The sequence below is a fragment of the Caenorhabditis remanei genome, chromosome I (genome assembly GCF_010183535.1).
Source record: "Caenorhabditis remanei strain PX506 chromosome I, whole genome shotgun sequence".
In the NCBI taxonomy this organism is placed as follows: domain Eukaryota; kingdom Metazoa; phylum Nematoda; class Chromadorea; order Rhabditida; family Rhabditidae; genus Caenorhabditis; species Caenorhabditis remanei.
This window is the reverse complement of record NC_071328.1, coordinates 16551262-16575416: the sequence shown is the minus strand read 5'-3', so window position 1 is coordinate 16575416 and position 24155 is coordinate 16551262. Positions and strand designations below refer to the sequence as shown.

General features: G+C 39.4%; 5 protein-coding genes across 5 annotated transcripts in view; 1 reads left to right on the top strand and 4 right to left on the bottom strand.

Moving 5' to 3' along the window:
• The window catches only part of GCK72_003489 (uncharacterized protein), a gene marked incomplete at both ends in the record, with an annotated part of 28705 nt that extends 24752 nt beyond the window's left edge, over positions 1-3953 (bottom strand). Inside the window, one exon of the mRNA XM_053724084.1 lies at positions 3882-3953. Coding sequence (XP_053592729.1) covers positions 3882-3953 — 72 coding nt within the window. The remainder of the gene's footprint in view (positions 1-3881) is intronic.
• Positions 3954-14817: 10864 nt separating this feature from the next.
• Positions 14818-17498, top strand: GCK72_003488 (uncharacterized protein; the record flags this gene model as incomplete). The annotated part of the gene is made up of 4 exons (XM_003107312.2): positions 14818-14911; positions 15838-15920; positions 15968-16133; positions 17137-17498. The coding sequence occupies 4 exons, from the start codon at positions 14818-14820 to the stop codon at positions 17496-17498; spliced, it is 705 nt and encodes a 234-aa protein (XP_003107360.2).
• On the bottom strand, positions 17247-17513 carry GCK72_003487 (uncharacterized protein; the record flags this gene model as incomplete). Its single annotated transcript, XM_053724083.1, has 1 exon — positions 17247-17513. The coding sequence occupies one exon, from the start codon at positions 17511-17513 to the stop codon at positions 17247-17249; it is 267 nt and encodes an 88-aa protein (XP_053592728.1).
• A 970-nt stretch (positions 17514-18483) lies between these two features.
• On the bottom strand, positions 18484-20643 carry GCK72_003486 (uncharacterized protein; the record flags this gene model as incomplete). Its single annotated transcript, XM_003107381.2, has 4 exons — positions 18484-18839; positions 20078-20243; positions 20482-20528; positions 20586-20643. The coding sequence occupies 4 exons, from the start codon at positions 20641-20643 to the stop codon at positions 18484-18486; spliced, it is 627 nt and encodes a 208-aa protein (XP_003107429.2).
• A 1110-nt stretch (positions 20644-21753) lies between these two features.
• GCK72_003485 (uncharacterized protein) lies at positions 21754-23801 on the bottom strand (the record flags this gene model as incomplete). Its single annotated transcript, XM_003107440.2, has 4 exons — positions 21754-22109; positions 23371-23536; positions 23605-23657; positions 23717-23801. The coding sequence occupies 4 exons, from the start codon at positions 23799-23801 to the stop codon at positions 21754-21756; spliced, it is 660 nt and encodes a 219-aa protein (XP_003107488.2).
• Positions 23802-24155: the final 354 nt, after the last annotated feature.

Here is a 24155-nt window from a genome sequence, read left to right as displayed (position 1 = left end):
TGCCTGTGGCGCTTTTAAATTAGATTTCATTGCCGAATTGTGGATGTCTGGGGTGTCTTTACAGCGTTTTTCATCAAAAATTCATATTTTTGGCTAAAATTCATTTAAAAATTGGATGTGAATGAGAAAAAAATTTGTCAGTGTAACTTTTTACAGTGACCAATTTTTTTAAAAATCAAGGATTTTTTTTGCATCCCTAGTTTTGTAGTTTGTAATCTGTTAGCCTAATGGCTACAAACTACAAAACTAGAAGTAAGACCCCCCACCAAGTTTTCCCTCATTCCCTCCCTCTCCCTTTTTCGAATTTCTAAAATTTGACGTATTGAAATTAATATATCTATCTATGCTCTATGTAACCACATGGAGCATAATTCATGTCATTTGATATATTTGTTCGGTTTTAGAAGGGGACCCCCTTCCCCCTATTCATTTTGTGTTCACTTGTCTGTTGACACCCCACTGAATTTGGAACTCATTCATAGAGGAAGCATATTGGGAGAGGCTTAGTGACTACAAACTACAAAATCATCAAAATCGGAGTTTGTTGAGAATTAGGACTTCTCAGAAGCATGAAGACTTAGTTTATGGACAGGTTTTGCGAATTTTTCCAAAAAATTGCTCATTAATATTTTTTTGATTTCTGGTTTTTTGTTGATGCTTCGAGTCAAAAATTTTGTAGATTTTTAATTTGTAGTTTGTAGTTTCCCTTATCCTCAACAAAGTCAAATCCTCTTGAAAAGAATAGTTTCCTCATGAATATTAAACATGGAAAATATGTCTTCTCGTCTTTTTCGAAATGACAAACAGACAAAAACGTATAAATATCAAAATTTTAAAAACGTTTTCTTAAAAATATTGAATTGCTCAAAACCTGTTTATAGAGGGAAACATAAAATAAAATGATAAGGTGTAACGACTTTTTTTTGGATTTTTTGTCGGATTTTTCAAAAATGAACGTTGTCAACTTTGGTCACTGTATATTATCAATATGTAAGTTTTGGTCAGTTTAACCTTGTGCCAGTGTATTTTCACTATAGCTTTTGTCAGTGTAATTTTGTCATTGTAAATTCAAAATCAATTTTCTCAGCTCTCAGGTAGTTTCCTCATATAATTATCAAGAAGCCTACCCCCTACCACTACACTGGAAAAGTCTTCTTACAATTTAGGTCATCTAGAAAAGTCAGCTGGACATGCTGCTAATCCCACACTTATGCAGTTTGAAGTCGACTCGAAAAAGTTGGTCACTGTACATTTTTGTCATTGTAACTTCTTGGCCAGTGTATTTTATCAATGTACTTTGATTGATAAATTAGAAGCCTATCCCCGCCCGTGTCTAACATCTCGTACCTATTCTGCCTGATAATCCTGAAATGCCACCCAGGAAGGGTTAGCTGCATAAAAACTACTAAATTTTATAGTTGGCAGTCAATCTTTACTTTTTTTGTCGTTGTATTTTGTCAGTGTATATGGTCAGTGTAACTTTTTGGTCAGTGTAAAAATAAACTAATTCCATGAAGTTTCTACTCATTCTCACATCCCCCAAAGGCTATGATTTACATCAGATTAGAACCCAATCCCCCTTCCTTCTTCTCTAACATCTGGTCTCCCTGCACAGGAAAAGCCGTGTCCTCCTCTCCCCGTCTCTCCCCAGCTGCCTTTTTTTCATTTATTGTCCATTGCCATGCCTCACACCAACGGGGGAGGTGTCAGTCCAAATGGATATACAACCAGAGAGGAGGCATTCAGATATTATTATTATTATATAAATTCATTGCCCCTTCTCTGATGTGTTATGTTTTTGTTTGGGTAAAAGGGGAGATAATGCATTTTAATGGATATATGTATTCGATTGTGGGTAAATGGAGGAAAGCAATGTTTAGATTGTACTAGTTTTGTGTTTTTGAAGACATTAGGAGAGAGAGACACTACAAACTACAAACTCTTCAAAGATGGAGATATGAACTATCATAGTATGCTTGAAGCTAATCACCCAGCCTACTTGGTCACTATATAAAGTTACACTGACAAAAATTTCTCTTTTCAGTGACCAAAATAATTTTTATCCGATTTTTAATGAATCTTAGCTGCCCCAAAAATTCCAACTTTTGAAGAACAAAATCTCTACAGGCACGCCAGACTCCAACTTTTACATCAAGAGTGCCGAAAAAACGCTTCAACGACGACCCATTCCCTTTTTCATTCAACTTTTTTGAAAAACGCGCCAATCAATTCTCTATTTTCTGATTGAAGCAATGTAAATCGTATTTTCAAAACGCGCCCCCAGGCGCCCCAGTCTTTTCCAATATTTTGAGTTCAGCATTTATACACTGACAATACACTGACAAAAAAAGTTACATTGACAATTTTGTCACTGTAACTAGCAACTGACGCATTTTTTTCGCTTCCGATTTTATCAGTTTCCTATTTGTTTTGACCTACACTCCTCCCCCCTTATTCAATTTCCTTCTCTTTCTCTCTCCATGAGCATTCTCCAGGAGAGAGAGAGAGAGAGAGAGAGAGAGAGACGCAGACACAAAAAGAGACGAAGCATTGGAATAAGAGCACAGCAGCATATGCTTTATGAGTAGGTGCTCTCTTTTATGATCTCTTGTTGCAAGAAGGCTTCCGGAAGAGGAGGACAACAACATGTTCACTTTGCTGAGATTTCAAGTGGAAATGAACAAGAATATTCTAGGGAGAGAGAGACGCAGAATTTCAAAGTTGGTAGTTACAGTGACAAAAATTGTCAGTGCAACTTTTTTGTCAGTATATTGACAGTGTATACATGTTGAACTCAAAATATTGGAAAAGACTGGGGCGCCTGGGGCGCGTTTTGGAAATACGATTTACATTGCTTCAATCAGAAAATAGAGAATTGACTGGCGCGTTTGTGTTAGTTCGGCACAGTTCTTACAACTGCGCTCCACCGAAACCCCCTTGAGAATTGTCTCTTTTTCTCTAATTCCCTCAGTTTCGCGCACAATTTTCTTCGAGTTCGATAGAGCGCGATTGTAAGACGCGTGAATATGCTGAACCCAAAATATTCTAAAAGTCTGGCGCGCCTGGCGCGCGTTTTGGAAATGAGATTCACTTCAATCCGAAAAAAAGGTCTGGAGCGTCGTTGACGCGTTTTTTATCTCTCTTGATGTAGAAATTGGAGTCTGGCGGGCCTTTGTCGCTATCCGCTTTTAAATAGGGTTTCATTGTCGAATTGTGCAAATCTGGGGCGCCTTTGAAGGGTTTTCATCAAAAATTAAAATTTTTGAAAAGAAATTGTCAGTGTAACTTTTTACACTGACCAAGTACACTGACCATCAGAAAAAACACTTTTTTGTAGTTTGTAGTCTCCCTTTAAGCCTCTCCCCTTCTGACATCTGTCCCCTCATGTTTCCCATCTGCCTCCCCCCCCCCCTTCTCATACCGCCCGTATTTCACTTTTTCGCGCATTTGACCTACACTTTATCCCCTTTTCTTTCCCTTCTATTTAGCTTCCGTATCATCGAAAATTGTACATTTCGAAAAAAAAATAGGGGATGGGAATAATCGGGAAGAGAGGAAAGGGCAATGTTGCGTGAATGAAATGGATATGGGAGAGAGGGAGACTACAAACTACAAAATATAGCTAAGCCTCTGGTCATTGTACTTGGTCACTGTAAAAGTTACAATGACAAAATTTTTTTTGCAGTGACCGAAATAGTTTTTACCCAATTTTTCAATGAATCTAGGCTAAAATTCCCAAATATTAATGAAACACGCTCCTAAGACACTCCAGACAGACTACAAACTACAAAAACACCTTTAGCCTTAGCATTTACCATTTTTTGTTGGTTTTTAAAGACTTTTTCAATAATTTTTTGGAATTTTGAAAATAAAATACTCACGACGACTCCATTTGATAGTAGAAATAGAAGAAGGGACCAAATCACATTGATGTCTTTTATTCGACTCTTCATGTCTATCTGAGGGGGGATTACTGTAGTCTTCTCGTTTTCATTTGGAGTACTGTAGTTGGGGTGGTCTGAAAATTGGTGAAATTTAATGGAAAAATGACGACAATTGACAGAAAACAGAAGAATTAGTAGAAAAAAAAACGTTTCAGAAGAATCCAGAATCCGGATTTGATAATCAGATGGAGTCAAAGAAATGGGAAAATTAAGGGAGAGCAGAAAAATCGGAATCTGAGAATCAAAACACAGTAGAAAAAGTCTAAAAAGAGACTTTAGACATTAGTTTTAAGGTCTTGAAAAACGTCAAAAATTTCAAAACATACTAATATGAACCTAAAATAAGAATGATGTGAATCCATTGATAATTTAAAAAAATGCTTGGTCATTGTAAAGTTACACTGACATTTTTGATTTTGGTCAGTGTAACTGACAAATTTTTACGAAAAACCTATGTAAAGTTAGTCGACGAAAAATGTAGGGTACCTACCATATTCAGAAATACAAAAAAACAGTAAATAATCACGAGTTGGTCAGTTCGAAAAAAAGTGACCAAGTTACACTGACAAAAATTATTTTACAAAAAAAATGTTTTCAGCAACAGGAAAAACTCAAAAACTGAGGAAATTCACAAATTTTTGAGATTCTAACGATCTCAAAACACCCAAAGAATCCCAAAAACCCCGAAAAAGGGACCACCCAAAAGTAGTGACTAGTAGCCTCCAGCCGGCCCCCCAACTATGTGTATTCAATTCGTATGGATGATGATGGTGATGTGTCAGTATGTAGTATCTCCTAACTTCTGGAGTAAAACGAGTATAGAGTGGGGGAGGGACAAGAGAAAAGGGGGGAGTGGTTGATGATGGGGGGGCGGGACCGGGACCGGGAATGAGAGAGGAAGAATGAGATGAGGAGGAGGAAGGGATAACAAGAATAAGAATTGAATTGAATTGACAAAAGAGTTAACTGATGAGACATCTGGATGGACAGACAGACGAACTGACGAAAAGACAAATCTGTTGGTCAGTGTACTTGGTCACTGTAAAAAGTTACAATGACAAAATTTTTTTTGCAGTGACCAAAATAGTGATTTTGAGCCAAAACTGTCAGAGATAGGTTGAGCGGAGAGGTAGCTGAAATTATTGGTAGATTGAATTATTGGACATCTGGATGGACAGACAGACAGGAGGACGGACAGTCGTACTAAAAAACTCATGTTTTTCAAATATATCTCTGTATTTGGACTGTCAAATCTATCATTTCCGGGACATCCGAGCTTCTGGACAAACCGACAGACTCTCTCCCTATTCAAATTTGACATCAGGACTTCAAGAATCTATAGTTTTTAAGACATCCGGACAGACCGAAACACAGACTCTTCCCGCAGTTCAAAATTGTTTAGGAATTGCGAATTGATATCTTATTATTTTGTCAGTGTAACTTGGCCACTGTAAACTTGGACATCTGGACAAACCGACAGACTCTCTCCCCCTCTTTCCCAAAAAAAGAACCCATTTTTGACCATGACTCTTCCCGTCGTGCCGCTACCGCTACCCGACGAAAAACTAATCCCCTGGATGTTCATTTTCTTCTCAATACTCTTTTAGGAGAGAGTGTGGAATTGGAGGAGACGCAGACATCGAAATGGAAAGTGAAAGTGTCTTCTTATTCTGTCCGAAAGAAGCAAAAAGTCCCATTTCGAATGGCATTGATGAATTGCTCTTTGAGTAGGCAAAAGAAAGAAGAAAGAGTTTCGTTTTTGGCGGTGTGGGGAGGATGGAGGACACAATCAGATTCTGAATAAGGAAAAAATAAGGTTCCGTAGGTTTTTACTTTTCAAAAAACGCGACTGAGGTGCGCCAAATTAAATTTTTCCTTCAAAATTGTGGAATTGATGGGACGGTTTGAGAAGGGGGAAAATTTGAAATTTGGATAGGAAGGAGAGTCTGTCTGTGTGTCCAGAAGCTTGGATGTCCCAGTAGATTTGACAGTGGAAAAAAACAGACACTGACAAAAATTATTTTGCAACCTTTGTGACGGGTGTTACAGTAAGACCGGCAGTGAAGTTTTCCTAGAATTCTAGATAAATCGAACGTCTAATCCTTCCGGAGCCAATGCTTCATCACTGCTCCAGAGCAAAAAAGATGTGGCTGGAGCACCTCGAGCGCGGTTTGAAGTGTGTAATGTAAGAAGATTTCCGAGAAAAAAATCACTTCTAGAAGGGGAATGGGGAGAGGCTTACAGTGACTACAAACTACAAAAAAATTTAGAAGGAGTACTGTAGTTTAAAGTCTGTTAGCATCAACATATCGAAGCTAGCGGTTTCTTGGTCACTGTAAAAAGTTACACTGACAAAAAATGTTTTGCAGTGACCAACCGAACCAATATTTACACTCAATTTTTAAATGAATTTCACCAAAAAATTCAATTTTTGATGAAAAAACGCACTAAACACACTCCAGACATCCACAACTCGACAATGAAACTCAATTTAAAAGCGCCACAGGCGCGCCAGACTCCAATTTTTACATCAAGTGTGACGACAAAAAACGCGTCTTGGTCACTGTAAAAAGTTACACTGACAAACATTTTTTCTTGCAGTGACCAAAATAATTTTTACCCCGATTTTTAAATGAATCTAACCTAAAAATCCCAATTTTAATGAGAAAAGACACCCCAGACACCATTTTCAGCAAAAACCCCTCTTTTTGGTGAGTGTAACTTTCTTCACTTTACAAAATCCATCTCTCATCCAACACCTGTCAACAAATTGCTCCGGGGGGACACTTGTCAGTGTACTCCTAATTATAATTACTCCTACTGTTTTCTATAGAAATTGAGAGAGAGCAGAATAATAAGAATTAGCCATGGGAGGGGGTGTCTAAGGAGACGTCAAGAAACGGGGAAAAGAGAGCACCTGCCTTCCCCAGAGAGTATGTAGAGAAGGTAATGAATGAAACAAAGTGAGAGAAAGAGAGACGCAGACACAGAGAACGAAATTAAATTTGACTTCTATATTCCCCTTATAAGCAACCAGAAGCATAATGACATTCAGGGTGTGTCTCAGGTTTCAAGAGTGTCTGGCGTGCCTTTGGCGTGAAACTTTCAAAATTTTGAAATTTTGAAACACTTGTTACGCGCCAAACATCAAAGTTCAACAATTTATTGAATCCGGGCTTTGAAAAATTAGTCTTTTTCTAAACTGGCGTGCCTTTGACGCGTTTCACACGAAAATGTACAGCAGAAAGCTCATTTAAGTCGCCCTACAAAATATCATTGAAAACGCGACGAAGGTACGCCTGACATTAAATCAGGTTACGGTAGTTTCGATTGTGTGCAAACACCGTACGACAATTTGCAGAATTTCTGAAAATTGAATAAAAACTTCAATTTCGAAAATTAAAAACAGTGTTTGGACCAAAAACTAGTGATTTTTTTTGGTTTTTAACGTAAAAATCACCTTTTCGGTCAAAAATTGACTTTTACGGCCTAAAAATGGAACGTTTTTGAGTGGGAAACACAGAAAATGTCTGGGGGATTGTCTGGCGTGCCTCAGGCGCGTTACTGGTCAAAATCTCATAAATGGAAGAAAAACGAAAGCGCTTCAGACCGATTAATCTGAAAATCGAAAAACGCGCCTGTCGACACGCCAGATTTGTTAGTAAACTTGTTAAATGGTTGTGAAGGAAGATGAGCTGGTGAGGAGTAGTAGTGTAAAATGAAAGAAAGAAAGTAATGTAGTGGTGAATAATGGATGCTTTTCAGGGGGACGGAAGGAGGGGATAAAAGAATGAAAAGAAATGGAACACAGGGAGAGAGAGGTATATAGAAAGAGAATGTTCCTTTTGAAGTACAAACAACACATTTAGGACGACGACTAATTGGTAATAGTAGAGGAGTTAGCAAAAGTTACAGTGACAAAAGTTACACTGACAAAAATTTTATAATGGCAATTAATTTTTAGAAACTTTGGGGCTCAGAAGACCGTTTTCAGATTAAAAAAGACTTTCATCTTAAGTTTTGTAGTTTGTAGATTATCCGTTTTTTAGGAAATATTCTGGAAATTTGGTCAGTGTAGAAGGTTACACTGACCAGGTTAAAGTGACCAAAACGACAAAAACACCGATTTAAAATCAATAATTGGTAGAAAGGAAATCAGGAATTTAGTCGTTATGAACGATTTAAAATGGCTAAATGATAGAATAGGATGAATTTGTAGTATCTTGTCTAGGAATTTGGTCATTGTAAAACAGTTACAGTGACAAAAGTTTTACACTGAGAATTTTTTCCAATTGTCGGACACTTTAGGGTTCAGACCGTTTTCAGCTCAAAGAAGACTATCACGTTAAGATTTGTAGTTTGTAGCATATCAGTTTTTTAGGAAATGTTCTAGAAATTTGGTCAGTGTAGAAGGTTACACTGACCAAGACAAGAAAAAAGTACACTGACAAAGTTACAGTGACAAAGAAAGTGTGAGATGTTAATAATGGTTTGAGGTAGACTAAAAGTAGAAAAAAGAACCAAAAAAATAAATCAGGTTGTTCCCGAATCGGACCATGAAAGAGCCAGAGAAAGTATAGCTGGGAAACCTCTAAAATTCCTTCGAAATAAATAAAGGTAGGTCAAAAATTCCCTAATTGAAGAGGACAGTCTCCTCTTCCAAGAGGTAGGTCAAAAAATCTCAAAAATCCCGTCAAAAAGTGGAAAATAAAGAGTGTTGTTGCACCTCCTCCTCCTCCTCTCAACCAGAAATGATCCCCCTCTCTTTTCCCATATATAGAGAGAGCCTCCGAGACGCAGCAACGCCAACAAAAAAAATGGGCGTGGCCTCTGACCAGTAGACCCCAAAGAGAGAGAGAGAGAAGAGAGAAGAGACGCAGAGAGACAGGAGGATGGGGGATTGTTTTGGGAAAACAACAGGATGGGATAAATATGTTATATTCGGGTGGTGGGATGAACACTTCGTTAGTTGGAGAGAGAGACAGGATACTCCAAAAATCGTAGGTTATCTAGTGCCAACTACAGCTAAGAGAGGGGTTCCAGTACCCTGGCGCGCCTTCGGCGCGTTTTTAAGCCAATTCTAGAATGCTCAAAATCTCTATGATAGGGGTACGCTCCACACAGAAACACATACCTAGTCTGGCGCGCCTTCGGCGCGTTTTTCCAAGCGGAATCGTAGTGCATGTCACTACTACTGCTAATGGGTAGAGGGTGAGGATTCCAGTACCCTGGCGCGCCTTCGGCGCGTTCTTTAAATCTGGATAACGGTCGGGCTCAGAATGTCTATGATAGGCTACTGCTAATGGGTAGAGAAGGGCAGAGTTGCGAGGAAGTGATTTTTTCTAAAACGGAAGTCGGAAGTCGGAAGTAAAATTTGTAATCCGGAAGTCGGAAGTCGGAAGTAAAGTTTCTAATCCGGAAGTCGGAAGTCGGAAGTCGGAAGTAAAATTTTCAAAACGGAAGTCGGAAGTGAAAAACAGCCCGGAAGTCGGAAGTCGGAAGTCGGAATTCCACGAAACTCTGGAGAAGGGGATTCCAGTGGTTCGAGTGGCTGGGTCGCCTGTGGCGCGTTTTTCAAATGATGTTTTGTAGGCTTGTTTTCTGAGGATTATGGGAGACGAAGATGGAGAGAAAAATAAAACAATTTGATGGAAACGCGTCAAAGGCGCGCCTGACACTCCAAATCCTGGCGAAAGAAACGAATTAATTTTAAAATTTTGAAGCCATTGTCCATCCTCTTTTTCCCTTTCTCTTTTTTAACTGGCGCGCTTTTGGCGCGTTTCGCAGGGAACGTCTCCCATAATCCTCAGAAAACAAGCCTACAAAACATCATTGAAAAACGCGCCGACGGTACGCCAGATATGAAATAAAATTCCAAATTTTTCAGGTCTGGCGCGCCTTTGACGCGTTTCCAACCAATTTATCATGCTCTCACAAGGGTTCTCCACGACGAAATGTTTCAATTTTTCTGAATTTTTGATCCAAAAGTGTCCCATAAATTCTTCTTTTCCCCCTGGTGTCGGTCGGTGACATTTAATTTCATTTCCCCTCCTCTTCGCTTGAAATTTATCGCCCTCCCCCTCTTTTTTGCACTCCCATCCCATTTTCTTCGTGTGTGCCTTCTGAAGACGACGACGTCGACGTCTTCTGGAGAAGATTGCACTATACATAAGGGTGGTGAGAAGGGGGGAAGATGTTTCGTCTCGAAATTGAATTTAGAGGAAAAAGAGGAAAACGAAGAAGAGGGGGGAAAACGAGTAGAAGAAGCAGAAAAAAATTATGGAGTACACACACACCGAGTCCATTTTTAACATCGTTATGACTTCCCTCTTGGGGGTACCCAAAAGTGCTTTTTTGAGACGAGAGAAAACGCGTCAGAGGCACGCCAGACCTAGGCTAAAACGCTCCAAACCATCTATCGGCACGGTACTGAATCCTAGCTTTCCAAACTTCAAAAATTGGCCGAACTAGAAGTTACAGTGACAGGATACAGTGACCAATTTACACTGACAAAATATTTGATTTCATGTCTGGCGTACCATCGGCGCGTTTGTAGCTTCAAAATCGGCTAAAAATGTGACTTTTTAAATCAAAAATGTCATTTTTCGATGAAAAATTGGCTAAAAATGAGTTTTTTAGGCGAAAATTTTGGAAAAATCGCAAAATCCGCACTTCATTTTTGACTTGCTTGGTCAGTGTACCTTGGTCAGTGTATTTTGTCAGTGTACTTTGTCAGTGTAACTTTCATTCTGAAATTTCACAATCTGTTTGTTTTTTCTTAGTACTCTTCAATTTAACCCATCTCATGCAAAAGCAGAAGGTGACGAAATCTTCCAAAGGAGGAGACTGAGCCTGAGTAATGACTATTTTGAAATGGTTCCCTCTCCTCATTTATCTTGTTAGTAGGATTTTTCTGGGTTTTTGAAGTGAAGAAGGGGAGGATGAGTCATGGTCAGAAATAGAGAAGTAAAAGAAGGAACATATGGGACCCCGGGGACCGAGAAAGGAAGGAGAATAAAAAACTAAAAAATATCAGAAAGATATAGTAAAAATGAATTTTTTAGGTGTCTTTGGACCGTTTTTCATCAAAATTGGAATTTTCAGCTGGATTCATTGAAAAATCGGTGTAAAATTATGTTGGAAACTTTCAAAACAAAAATTTTAAGTTGGGGACTCAAACAACCAGATACCGCTAAAGAATACACTGACAAAAATATACACTGACAAAAAATACAGTGACCAAGTTACACTGACAAAAACAGTTTGATTGGCTCCGTGTTGCTAATTGCCTCTTTTTCAATCGACAAAATAGCGGTGTGAAATGCACAAGGAGGTACAGTAATCGCTCCAACAACTTTTGCCGTTTTCAGTTGAAAATGCCCTCCTTTGGTGTATTTCATTTCACAATATTCTCCCATCTTCTTTGACTAAAATTTAATTAAATTATTTGGGGGGCTCTTCTTCCTCTTCTTTTCCTTCTTCTTCTTCCCAACAACCAAGTACCGGATATTACATGGAAGAGATGAGTATCGAAGTGTTTATTGGGAGGATGGGTGTCCTTCTCTTGTCTCTATTCATCCCTTCCCAATCAATTTCCGTTATTAAGAGAAATTAAGGGAATGAGAAAGAGAGTTATTTATATGGGAAATATGGTGAAATATGGTGAAATGAGGAATCTTGGTTATTTGATTTTGAAATTTTGTCAAATTTGCACAAAAGGAGAAACAGCTTACAACTAAAGAGAGACTATTGGAGGCTGGCGTGCCTTTGAAACGTTTTTGTCGCTATTGGTAAAAAACCAGAGTCTGGCGTGCCAGTGGCGCTTTTAAATTGGGTGTCATCATAGTTGTCAAGGACCGAAGGCCCGGCTTCAAAAAATTATCCTTTTTTCCCAAATTTTTTTAATTTTGATGCTTTTTCAGAATTTCTTCTAATTCTGAGTGATAGTCGAATGGCGCCAATTTTCCGGGCCTTGACAACTATGGGTGTCATTGTAAAATTGAGGGGGTTTTTTGATTAAAATGAATGTCTAGAGTGTCTTTGTCGCGATTTGGAATCCTTACTGTCTAAAAACTTTCTCAAATTTCAAAAATGTGGCTGGCGCACGCTTGACGCGTTTTATATCTCTTGGGCTCTAAGATATCAATTTCTGGCGTACTGTCAGGGGCGCCTGTGGCGCGTTTCTTTAAAAATAAGTAAAAGTTTAAAGTTACTATCAAGTTTCACGCTCTTCAAAAAGCTTTTGTTTTGCGAAAAAAAACTTGAACTGGCGCGTCTTCGGCGCTTTCCGAATAAATGTAAATGAAATCATCACCATTTTAAGTAGATCGACAGTCTTGTCAAGACTACAAACTAGTAGAGCAAAAAACTGTCTGGCGCACCACCGGCGCGTTTTTTGAAAAAAAGTTACAACAACTCTTCAAACGATATTCTGAGAAAGTGTCAGACAACAATTGTCTGGCGCACCTTTGGCGCGTTTCAAAATGAGTAGAAATCTGAAAATTTTGATACTAGCCTGGGGCACGTCGAAATCTCTTCAAAATTTTTGAGACTACAAACTACAAACGACTTCTAATAAGACTCTCCATGAGAGTTTTCGCCAACGTGTAAACACTTTCGAGTACAAAGCAATATCCGGTTCTTGCTTAAGAAGAAAAGGGGGGACTCCTAAATCTAATTGATCCGCAAATTCTCTCTCTCTTTAACCCAAAAATGAATGTAGTCTCTCTTCTTGAGATATATACGATATATATGCTAAAAGAGGAATATCCTATTAAAAGTCAGCAGAAGAAGAAGAAGAAGCAGGAGAAGAAAGAGCACATCAAATTTCAACATTCTAAAGAGAGCCTTAAGCTGTGACGGGATCCAGGAGGATAGGAGAAGAATGGGGGGATTAGTCATGAGATCCCGAAAGGAGGGGAGGATATTCAAATGAGAATGGAAGGGGAGATATGGAGAGAGAGAATCTACCTTTTAGTGGGTGAAAATGGCAAAAAAATAATAAATATTTTGAGAAAGTTACACTGACAAAATACACTGACAAAGTTACACTGACAAAAAAGTCAAATACTCGATTTTCTGGTAATGGAGCTGTGATGTTAGTAATATTACTACCATAAAATGTGCCTGAGGCGCCCCAGCACCTTTAGACTCAATTTTATCTATTTTCGTTCGAACTTGTCAAGGCCCGGATACTCGGCGCCAAAATTTAAATTTTTCGGAATTGTTTGAATACTTTTCGCGAACAAGTCAGATTTTCGACAATCATTCAGAATTAGGAAAAAATCTGAAAAATTAACAAAAATGTTCACATTTGCGATGAAAAATTGAAAAAAAAGGAAAAAGTTACACTGACAAAATACACTGACAAAGTTACACTGACCAACTACATAAATACCTAAAAATTATGATTTTCGAGTCCAAATTGCCATATAATCACTGGAAAAGCACAAAAGCAATAGAGAAATCAAGATTTTAGAGCTAAAATTACAAGAACTTGACCAAAAATCCACTGAAAATCATGGAAAATTATAGAGATTCATTATAGATTTATTCATACTTGCAACGGGCCCGGCCAGGCCCGGCCCAAAGGCCCGACTGAAAAATTTGAACTGAAATTTTGAACGAAAATTTGAATTTTTTTGAATTTTTTCCTAAAAATGTCGAATTTTTGACTATACTTCAGAATTCAATCAAACGATAGTTATACATCAAAAAATTGAAATTTTTAATGTAAATTTACTAAAAAATTTAAAAAATTTGGTAAAAAAATAGATACCTTTTTTTGAAGCCGGGCCTTGAAAATTCTCCACCGGCCCGGGCCGTAAATTTGCAAGTATGGATTTATTAGATTCATTAGATTTATTGATTCAATTTTGGGCTAAAAATTTCTGAAAATCAGAATTAATTGAAAATAGCCCTATTTTTGCTGAAACTCTTGAAAAATTATAGAGAAATGATGATTTCCGGACAAAAATTGCAGAAAATTAATTGATTTAAAAAATGCTCGAAACTTTGTGATAATCAATTTTTGAAAAAAACGGGGAGAAATTATCAAGATCACATTTTTACGCATTTCCAGCCGATTTCCAGTTTGAAATTTCAGAGATTAGCAGAAAATCTCAGAAAACTGACACCACGGCACAGTTCTTACAACTAAGCTCCACTGAAATTCCCTCTCTGTGTATCTCAATTTTCTTTGATTTCGGTAGAGCGCGGTTGTAAGAAGCCTGCTGTGCTAATAAGTACACTGACCGAAATTCCAGCTAAAATAAAAATGAACTAATTTCTAAAGAAGGGATAGAAAGTAATTATGTATTTTCAGACTATTTTAGTGGGTGACAATGACAAAAGTTACAGTGACCAATTTACACTGACCAAAATATCAGACGGTGCGGATGATTCTCTGGGTCCAAACACAATGACCAAAACAAATTCGTTATTATTTTTTTTCTCTACATATTCCGATTCTATTTTTACAGTGAACCCACAATCCTATGTAGGGCCCCACCACAAAAATTACAGTAACCCGGGATTGCAAAAAATTTTGAAACCGCTGTAACTATGTCAGTTTTGAGACAATTCTTCTAAAATAAAAAACTTTGACCCAGCAATTTTTCAACCCTGCGAAAATTTCATCGACTGGGGCGTCATCGGCGCGTCTCCCTCCACAAAACTATAGTATACTATTTGATAGTATGAACATCAACAAGTTTCTGATCATTGTTGTTTTCATTTTCTGCAACATCTTTGCAACCCCCGCAACTTTCTCTCCGCGAAAAATGGAAAAAAGTCCTCCGAATAATAGTTATGGACGGAAGGGTATAAAGGAAGCATAACTCCTTTCCGATTCCCTTGTTTCTGCAGAAATAAAATGGCAAGAGTTTCCCTGATTCTCGTGATTTCCCTTTTCTTTGGAGTTGTCTTCTCAATTGACTTTGGATCCTCGTCCAGTGAATCTTGTGAAGGTTTGTGTTAGGGGAAATGGGTCTGCTTAAAGAGGGAGAGGAGCTGCTTAGGAAATTGGTCTGCTTAGAGGCGGAGCTGTTTAGCATGCAGTAGGTTTCGCAGCATGGATCTAAGTTTTGGGTCTGCTTAGAGGAATAGGGAGCTGCTTAAGAAATGGGCCTGCTTAGAGGTAAAGCTGCTTAGCATACAATACGGTAGATGTGTCTGCTTAGTAGGAGAGAGTGGGAGCTGCTTAGCAGGGAGTATGGTAGACACGTGAATAGTTAGAACATCTCTAGGTTGGAAGCATGAATCTAAGTTTTGGGTGTGCTTATGAAACAGGTCTGCTTAATCCGGAGCTGCTTAACTTATAACACTACAAACTACAAAAAATACACTGGCCAGAAAAAAGTTGGAGAAAGTTACAGTGACCAAGTTACACTGACAAAATACACTGACCAATTTCGTTTCGACTGGGGCGCCTCCGGCGCTTTTTTTCACCAACTTAACTAGACATTTTCAGGCAGTCTGGCGCGCCTTGGAAGCGTTAAAAAACAAGCGAAAACAAATTCACGTGACTAAATAAAGGACGTTTAAAGACAGTTCTCAGTTTCTGGCGCGCCTGAGGCTCGTTTTCCAAAAACACAGAAATTTGTTGTGTAACTTCAAGCGTTTATATCTCAAAAGTGGGCGGAGCTATCAAAAAATTGTCAACTACAAAACTGTAGCCCTAGTTTTGATCTACAATTTAGTTGTTGACAGTTTTTTGTTTGCTTCGCCCATTTTTTTTAGATATGCGTCTTTAAAGATACTTGTTTCAACAAGGTCCTCCCACCAATCATTTTTGCGCCGAAGGCGCCCCAGCCGATTCTAGCGTCGCAGACATGTCACGATACTTTTGTAGTTTGTATTCTCTAAACTTTACCCATCAATTTTCAAATTTCAGATGACAGTCATGGACATGGTGGCGGTGGCGGCGGGCATGGAGGCGGACATGGAGGAGGCAATGGTGGAGGGGGCGGAGCTAACGTAAGTCACACACCCTGAGATTACAAACTACAAACTACACATTTCAGGGTGGCTGCCCAACCGGTTGGCGTCGTTTCAACCGTCCCAACGGTGGTTGGTGTCTCAAATCATTCGGCGGAGTTTTGAATCAAGCAGCCGCCGAGGCACAATGCAAATCTTATGGTGGAACACTTTCTGGACTTCAAAATTTGGAAGAGGCCAGATATGCGACACGTGAGAGAGAACACCTTTTTGTAGTTTGTAGTCAAAAAAAGACTAAAAATTTTCCATCAAAAACTTGAGAAATTGCTTTGGATGCTAGCAGAGCAAGTCTGTAATGCGTTTTTGTCTCTACAGTAAGGAAGGATGCTCATATAAGAAGTCGAATTAGCGATTTTGATGACCAATAGCGTCTGGCGCGCCTGCTGCGCGTTCTACGCACTAAATACAGTAGTAAGCACAACAAAAAACTAAAAAGACATCTCTCACAACACAAAAAAGGTAAAAATTCTTTCTAAACGTCGGATAGGCAGCGAGATCGATAAAACAATGTGCGGTGAGAAATGCGCGCGCGCGAGTACATCAAATACAGTAACACACGGAGAGGTGACACTACAAACTACACAAAAAATATACTGACTAGAAGAAAAGTCGGAGAAAGTTACAGTGACCAAGTACACTGACAAAATACACTGACAAATTTCGTTCTGGCGCGCCTTAGGCGCGCTGTTGTTACCAAAAAAAGAGAAGTAAGTCTCTTTGTTGGCTGGCGCGCCTGAGGCTCGTTTAAAAAACATGGAAATATACTTTTACACTACAAACTACAAAAATTTGGGTGTCTAGAAATTGTCGAAGAATTAACAAGGTTTCTATGGGATCACATCCCATAATATGGATTAATTGGAGCTTAGAACGCTTGTATCTCAAAAGTGGGCGGAGATATCAAAAATTTGTCAACTGCAAAAATGTAGAGCTAAGTTTAATCTACAATTTTGTAGTTGACAAATTTTTGCTGGCTTCGCCCACTTTTGAGATATGCACTTTTGAAGATAGCTGTTTCAACAAGATCCTCTCCTCCCTCCCGACGAACCATTTTTGCGCCGAAGGCGTCCCAGACGATTCTAGCGCCGCAGGCACCCCAAACTGTTATAGATAAGCATTCTAGCGTCGCAGACATGTCACTACACTTTTTTTTCGGCTCTGACGCATTTTCCCCGCAAACTCTTGCTGTTTTCAGGCACCGCTCTCCCACTCCTTGGCCGTGCCAGTGGTTCCCTGTGGGTCGGTGCAAAACGTACCCGAGCCTGTACGGGACAAGTCATCACCGCCTCTTGCACCGGCCTCAACTCATTCGGATGGACAGATGGCTCCGCGACGGGCACCGCCGGATTCGTGTGGAGTACCAAGCAACCGGACAATGCACACGATAAGAAACAGGATTGTGCCATACTTTTGGCGACGAGACAGTCCTCTTTGACAGTGAAGAATGTGGTATGGGCGGCGAATACATTGGATGACGTGGCGTGTGTCACCAGTGCGGCTGACACGAATCCACGGGCGGTCGCCGGATATTTGTGTGGAAAGGCGGCCAGTAGATAACCCCTTTCTTACCATATTTTGAATAAAAATCGTGTTAACAGACTACAAACTACACAAAAAATACAATGACCAGAAAAATCCAAATGGTTACAATGACAAAATACACTGACAAATTTTTTATTCTCATCAAGACTACAAACTACACAAAAAACCAAAAATCGGGGAGTTTTTCAGACTGGGAGGCGCATTCTTGAGCCTTTTAGCCTCCATTCGAGTCGGTCTGGCGCGCCTTTGGCGCTTTTCAACACAGCGGTATACAGTTCCACCTTATCTTAGAATTAGGCATTTCATACTACAAATTACACAAAAACGCGTTCGAGGCGCGCCAGCAGTGACCAGGTTGTTTATTCCTTTTTCCGTTTTGCGGTAGACTTTCAAATTGGAAAAACGCGTCACAGGCACGCCAGATTCAGGGGTAAAACGCCTCCGTGGCGCGCCAGCTCTGATCAGACCTTTTGTTTTTTTGCATTGAAATGGACTGGTGGACATCCGGACAAATAGAAACACAGACAGAGCCCAGAAACGCGTCGAAGGAGCGCCAGGCATCCTATGAAGTGGACATCCGGACAAACAGAAGCCTGTCTATAAAACCAAAAAAAATGCAAAAATCCCACTTCACAGCTTCGGATAAGAAGAAAAAACAGGCTGTGGTGAGAAATGCGCGCGCGCGCGTAGATCAAACATAGTGGCACACGGAGAGGTTAGTCTAGAAACATTATTGAGTGACACTACAAACTACAAAAAATACACTGATTAGAAAAAAGTTACAGTGACCACATACACTGACAAAATACACTGACAAATTTCGTTTCGGCATTTCATCTGGCGTCCGCAGCACTGACCAGATTTTTCCTTTCTTCCTTTCGAATGAACATCCGGACAAACAAATGCACAGACAGAAATGTCATTTAAGGGGAAAAGCGTCAAAAGCACGCCAGCTTGTTCAGTGTCAAAATTTCATTTATTCATTCCTGATCCATAGAATTTAGGCGCCCTTTCCACAGGCATATGCTCTAATAGCCCTTGGACCATTGTTATCTCCAGAAGGCAATCCACATGCCACGTCATCCAATCTGTTGGAATACCACGTCCATTTATCCTGGATTACTGTAGAACGGGCGGCCAACAAGACGACACACTGTTGAGACTGTGCATGTGAGTTGTCGGGTTGATTGGTGTTCCAGATGAGTCCTGATGTCCCGATGGTGATTCGATCGGTCCAGTAGAATGAGTTCATTGAAGTGCATTTCGAGGAGAGAGGGGACGAGTTACACGTGTTTGTACGCTTGGCTCCGAGCCAGATGGAGCCGGATGATTGGGGAATGAGGGAGAGGGCGGATTCTGGAAAAAGTGGGAATTTCTAAATACTGTGACCAAATTTTACACTGACACAATTTTAACACTGGCCTGGGCCTGTGGCGCTAGAATCCATGGGCTGGGGCGCCTTTGACGCAAAAGTGTCGTGGCATGTCTGCGACGCTAGAATGCTTATCTATAACTGTTTGGGGTGCCTGCGGCGCTATAATCGTCTGGGGCGCCTTTGGCGTCAAATTGCGGGGGATTAGAGAAAATGTGGATTCTGGAAAATTTTGAAATACAATGACCAAAATTTTACACTGACACAAATTTTTTTACAGTGATCAAGAATTTTTTGTCAGTGTGAAAATTGAACAAGTTTAAGATCCCGTCAAGGCATCTTTTTAGGTTTAAAATGCTTAAATTTACTATTTTCTGGTAGATCAAATCTTGCTCTACATTTTTGTAGTAGTCAACTTTTTGATAGCTCCGCCCACTTTCGAGATATGGACCTTTAAAGAAAGGCACTTTAAAGCCAAGGTGAGGCAAGTGCTCATCTTTAAAGACGCATATCTAAAAAGTGGGCGGAGCTAGAGAAAAGATGATAATATGAAAATGTAGGAAGTTTTATGTGCAATATTTTTTGTAGTTAACAGCTTTTTATAGCTCCGCCCACTTTTATAATACAAGACTTCTAAGCGCGGCCATTTAAAGTTACACTGACATAAACTGTAACTGTCACTGACAAATTTTTGAAATATGAAGATTTTTTTCAAAAGCGCACCCTTGACGCTTTTTTCTATAAGAAACTGATCAATTTCGACGTTTTCCGCCCATTTTTCTATTTGAACATTGAAAAAACTTTGACCGTTTGTAACAACGTCAATCTTTGTCAAATCTTTAAAAAAATTTAAGTTTCTGGTAGATCAAATCGTGATCTTCATTTTTGTAGTTGACAACTTTTTGATATCTCCGCCCACTTTTGAGATACAAGTGTTCTAAGCGCCGCCACCTAGAGGAGAGACGCAGATAAACGAGAGCGCGCTCGTTTCTCTGCGTCTCTTGTTGAAGGAAGGGCATCTTTGAACGCTTGTATCTCCGGAGTGTGAAGAGATAGTGAAAAACTTTCAACTGCAAAAATGTAGCCCTATTTTTGATCTACAAGAATAATGTAATTTTGAAAAGTTTGAGTAAAAAATTAAGTCAGGAGAAAAATTCAAAGTTAGGGTAGACTTTTTCTCAATTTTTCGTTTTTTTTTGGAATTTTCAGTCACAAAACTCACTAGTAATCCAACTAATCTCCTCCTGACTCACAACTCCCGTGAGTTTCGCCCCAACCGACTGACATCTGGCCTCCGCTTGGGGTTGAGTGTGCTCTCCACGGTACACTTTGATACAGTATCCACCGGTCGGACGGTTGAATCGTTGCCATCCGGACTCACAGCCACGCTACAATTTATTAAAGTCCAGGGACTACAAACTACAAAAAATCGGGGCTCCGCTCAAAAACGCTATTTTTTTCCTTTAAAAACCATCAGAGCATTCAAAAAAAATTGTGTCTGGCGCGCCTTTGAAGCTTTTTATCAACAAAAAAAAATCGAGGCTGGGGTGTTTATGGCGCGCTCTATTTGATAGCTGTAGTCTTTGTAGTTTGTAGTTTTTGTAGTTTGTAGTCTCTAAGCCTCACATTGTTATTATTGCTGTTCCCATTGTCGCCACGACCACCACGGTATTCTGAAAAATTTAAAAAATTTGGACGGGGACTAGGATTTTCCTAGGCCACGCCCCTACCTCTCTGTGTCACCACTGAACCAATTATAAGAGCCAGCAGGAGTAGGAGAGTTCTCATTTCTTTTTGCTGAAAAAAAATTTCAGCGAGTAAAACGTTCAAAATTTTTTTTAAAGAAACTTGGCGGTTTTTATATGCTATTCAGAAAAATTTTGCAATATTATACCCGATCTATAAACTATAGCCATTTCCAGGCGGGGAGGTCATAAAAAATTTTTGCGGAAAAATATTAAAAAATTTCAAAACTTTTGCAAAAATCACTTTTTTCTTCAACAAACACCAAACGGCTCAAAAAACTAAAAAAATAGCTGGCGCGCCTTTGACGCGAATTTTAAATTTCAAATCGGGTAAAAGTAGAAATGGAAAGAACATTATTAGCACTTTGTTGGAAAAAAAATGTGTCTGGCACACCATTTTTGACAAAACCAGAAACCGAATTTCAAAAATTTAAATATCTGGCGCGCCTTCGGGGCGTTTTCGTGGAGCCCGGAGTAGCACGAGTTCTGAACAGCCTGGCGTGCCTTTGGCGCGATTTTGGAAAATGTAGGGTGCCAAGCAGAGCTGTGCGGAATTCCTTCCTTCGACTTCCTTCTTCCTTCTTCCGGGCTTTTTTCACGTTTTTATTCCTTCTTCCTTCTTCCTTTTCAAAAATTTTACTTCCTTCTTCCTTCTTCCTTCTTCCTTTTTGAAAAGTTTACTAAAATTTTGTAATTTTCGACGGAATTTTGGCGGAATTTTGGTGGTTTTTGACGGAATTTTGTATGAAACAACATCAAAATTCGTTTTCAGAGATGACTAGAAAAAAGTTTCCTCAAATTTGTCATTTTAAAAATTAACTTCCAATTTCCCGGTTCGGAACTCAACTTCCTTCTTCCTTCCTTCTTCCTTCCTTCTTCCTTCTTCCGGGCTTTTTTCACTATTTTCTTCCTTCTTCCTTCTTCCCTTTTGAAAAATTTACTTCCTTCTTCCTTCTTCCTTCTTCCCTTTTGAAAAAGTTACTTCCTTCTTCCTTCTTCCTTCTTCCCTTTTCAAAAATTTTACTTCCGCACAGCTCTGGTGCCAAGCTTCCGATATTCTTCTCGAGTCGTCCATCCGTTACAAGTCTGATTTATAATGGTTTTGTAGTTTGTAGTCTCTCATCAACAAAACCGAAATTTATTCAAAATTCAATTAATTAGCCCTCTTCCCACACAGGAATCCTCTCAGAGCCCTCTGTTCACTTCCACCCGGATTCACGCATGCCACGTCATCAAGGCGGTTGGAATTCCATGTCCATTGGTCTTGGATTACTGTAGAACGAGAAGCCAACAAGACGACACATTGTTGGGTCTTTGCGTAGTTGTTATCTGGTTGTTTTGTGTTCCATTGGAATCCAGACGAGCCTTGAGTTGAGCCATCTGTCCATAGGAATGAGTTGAGTGGGGTACATGTGGAAGAGATTGGAGACGTACTGCATTGGGCAGTACGTTTTGCACCGAGCCAGATGGAACCGGACGTCAGGGGGCGGAGCGTACGGAGGGCGTGGCCTGGAATGCGATTTTTGGTCACTGGCACTGGCAAAATACACTGACTACAAAGTTACAATGACCAATAAGTTTTGTCAGTGTAAACTTCGGAAGGCCGTTACGGCTTCAAATAATGTTCGAATTTTTTGAATTTAAGCAAATTTTGTAGATCAAATTGCGCTATACATTTTAGTAGTTGACAACTTTTTGATAGCTCCGCCTTCTTTTGAGATATAAGCTTCTCAAGCTGTACCATCTGGAAAAGAGTTCTTATGCGTCGCTTAGATCAATTTTAGTGCGCCAAAAAAGAAAAACAATTAGAATTTTATAAAAATGCTTAAAATTCAAGTTTTCAAACCCTAAAATCAAGACCCGATTCTCAAAAACTCACGATTTTTCCATTGATACGAGCGTTGTGAGTTACAGTGACAAGTTTTCGTGGCTAGCCGACTTTGATACCCCGCCAGATACTCATTTTGTATCAAAATTTTTCGAAAACTAACATTTTTGTAGATCAAAATTAGATCTTCACTTTTGCAGTTGACTACTTTTTGATAGCTCCGCTCACTTTTGAGATATGCGTCTTCGAAGTTGTGCTATCGTTTCTCAGCGTCTTTCATCTTTTGTCAAATGACTGTATCTCAAAAGTGGGAGGAGCTATCAAAAAATTGTCAACTGCAAAAATAATTCCCTAGACTTGTTTCTTCAAGAATTTAATCAAAAACGGAAAAAATCAAAAACTTTACTAAAATTGACCCCCAAGCGGAATCGAACTCTGGTTCCCATTCTCATAGTGGTGCACCTAGACCAAGAGGCAAAATTTTTGCTAAAAAATGTGGTTTTTGACACGGAAAATCAAGTTTTGAATAGTTTTCAACGTCAGAAATAGAGTATTCCAGTTATTTTGGTGTAAAAATCACATTTTGGCGTTAAAAATAACAATTTTTCAAAATTTGCGAATTTTCAACTTTAAAGGCGCATAGTTCAAAAGTGGGCGGAGCCAGAAAAAAGTTGTCAACTAGAAAAATGTAGAGCTACATTTGATCTACAAAATCAATAACAATTTCATTTGAGTGGAATCATGAGGGATACCGTGACGGGCTCTGAAACATCAACTATTTTTAATTTTTTACACTGACACAAAAATTGTCAGTGTAACTTCAAACGCGTGTATCTCAAAAGTGGGCGGAGCTAGGAAAAAGTTGTCAACTACAAAAATGTAGATCACGATTTGATCTACACAACCAGAAGTTCGTTATGCGTTTTCAAAGTGAGTGCTCACCTGCAACCCTTCCAATCTCATTCTCATTCATCAGACCCGACAACGCAGCTCCCTCTCGTCGACACCGTGACTCCGCCTCCATTTGGGAGACGTTTCCTTTGAAAACTCTCATACACCATCCACCAGACGGGCGGTTGAATCGATGCCATCCACGTCCACAGCCACGCTGGAATTGGTTTTGTAGTTTGTAGTTTGTAGTTTGTAGTTTGTAGTTTGTAGTCTACAACAACTTACATTGTTCCCACCGTTGCCAGGGCCTCCATGTTCATGACTATTACTGTCCGAATCTGAAATTAAAAGTGGTGGCCTAGAATCCGTCAGTGTCGGATTCTAGGCCACCCCTTACCTTCACAGGATTCACTGGATGAGTCAAATCTTGCAAAAATGGAACCGAATAAAGAAAATACGATGAAAAGTGTGATTTTCTGCATTTTAATGGTTTTTGATGGTGCCGGAAGTGATCTTTTATACCTTTCATTCGGAAGAATCATAAAATCTTTAAAAAACGGGTAGAAACGGTGTTGGAACTGATGTTGGCTGTGTAGATCAAACCATGCTCTTCATTTTTGCAGTTGACACTTTTTGATATCTCCGCCCACTTTTGAGATACAAACGTTTGAAGTTACAATGACAATTTTAAGTCAGTGTAAAAAAAAAATAGCAAATATTTCCGAGCCCGTCACGGTATCCCTCATGGCCCCCACTAAACTGAAAATTGTACCAATTTGTAGATGAAATTATGTTTTTTATTTTTCAAGTTGACAATTTTTTGATATCTCTGCCCA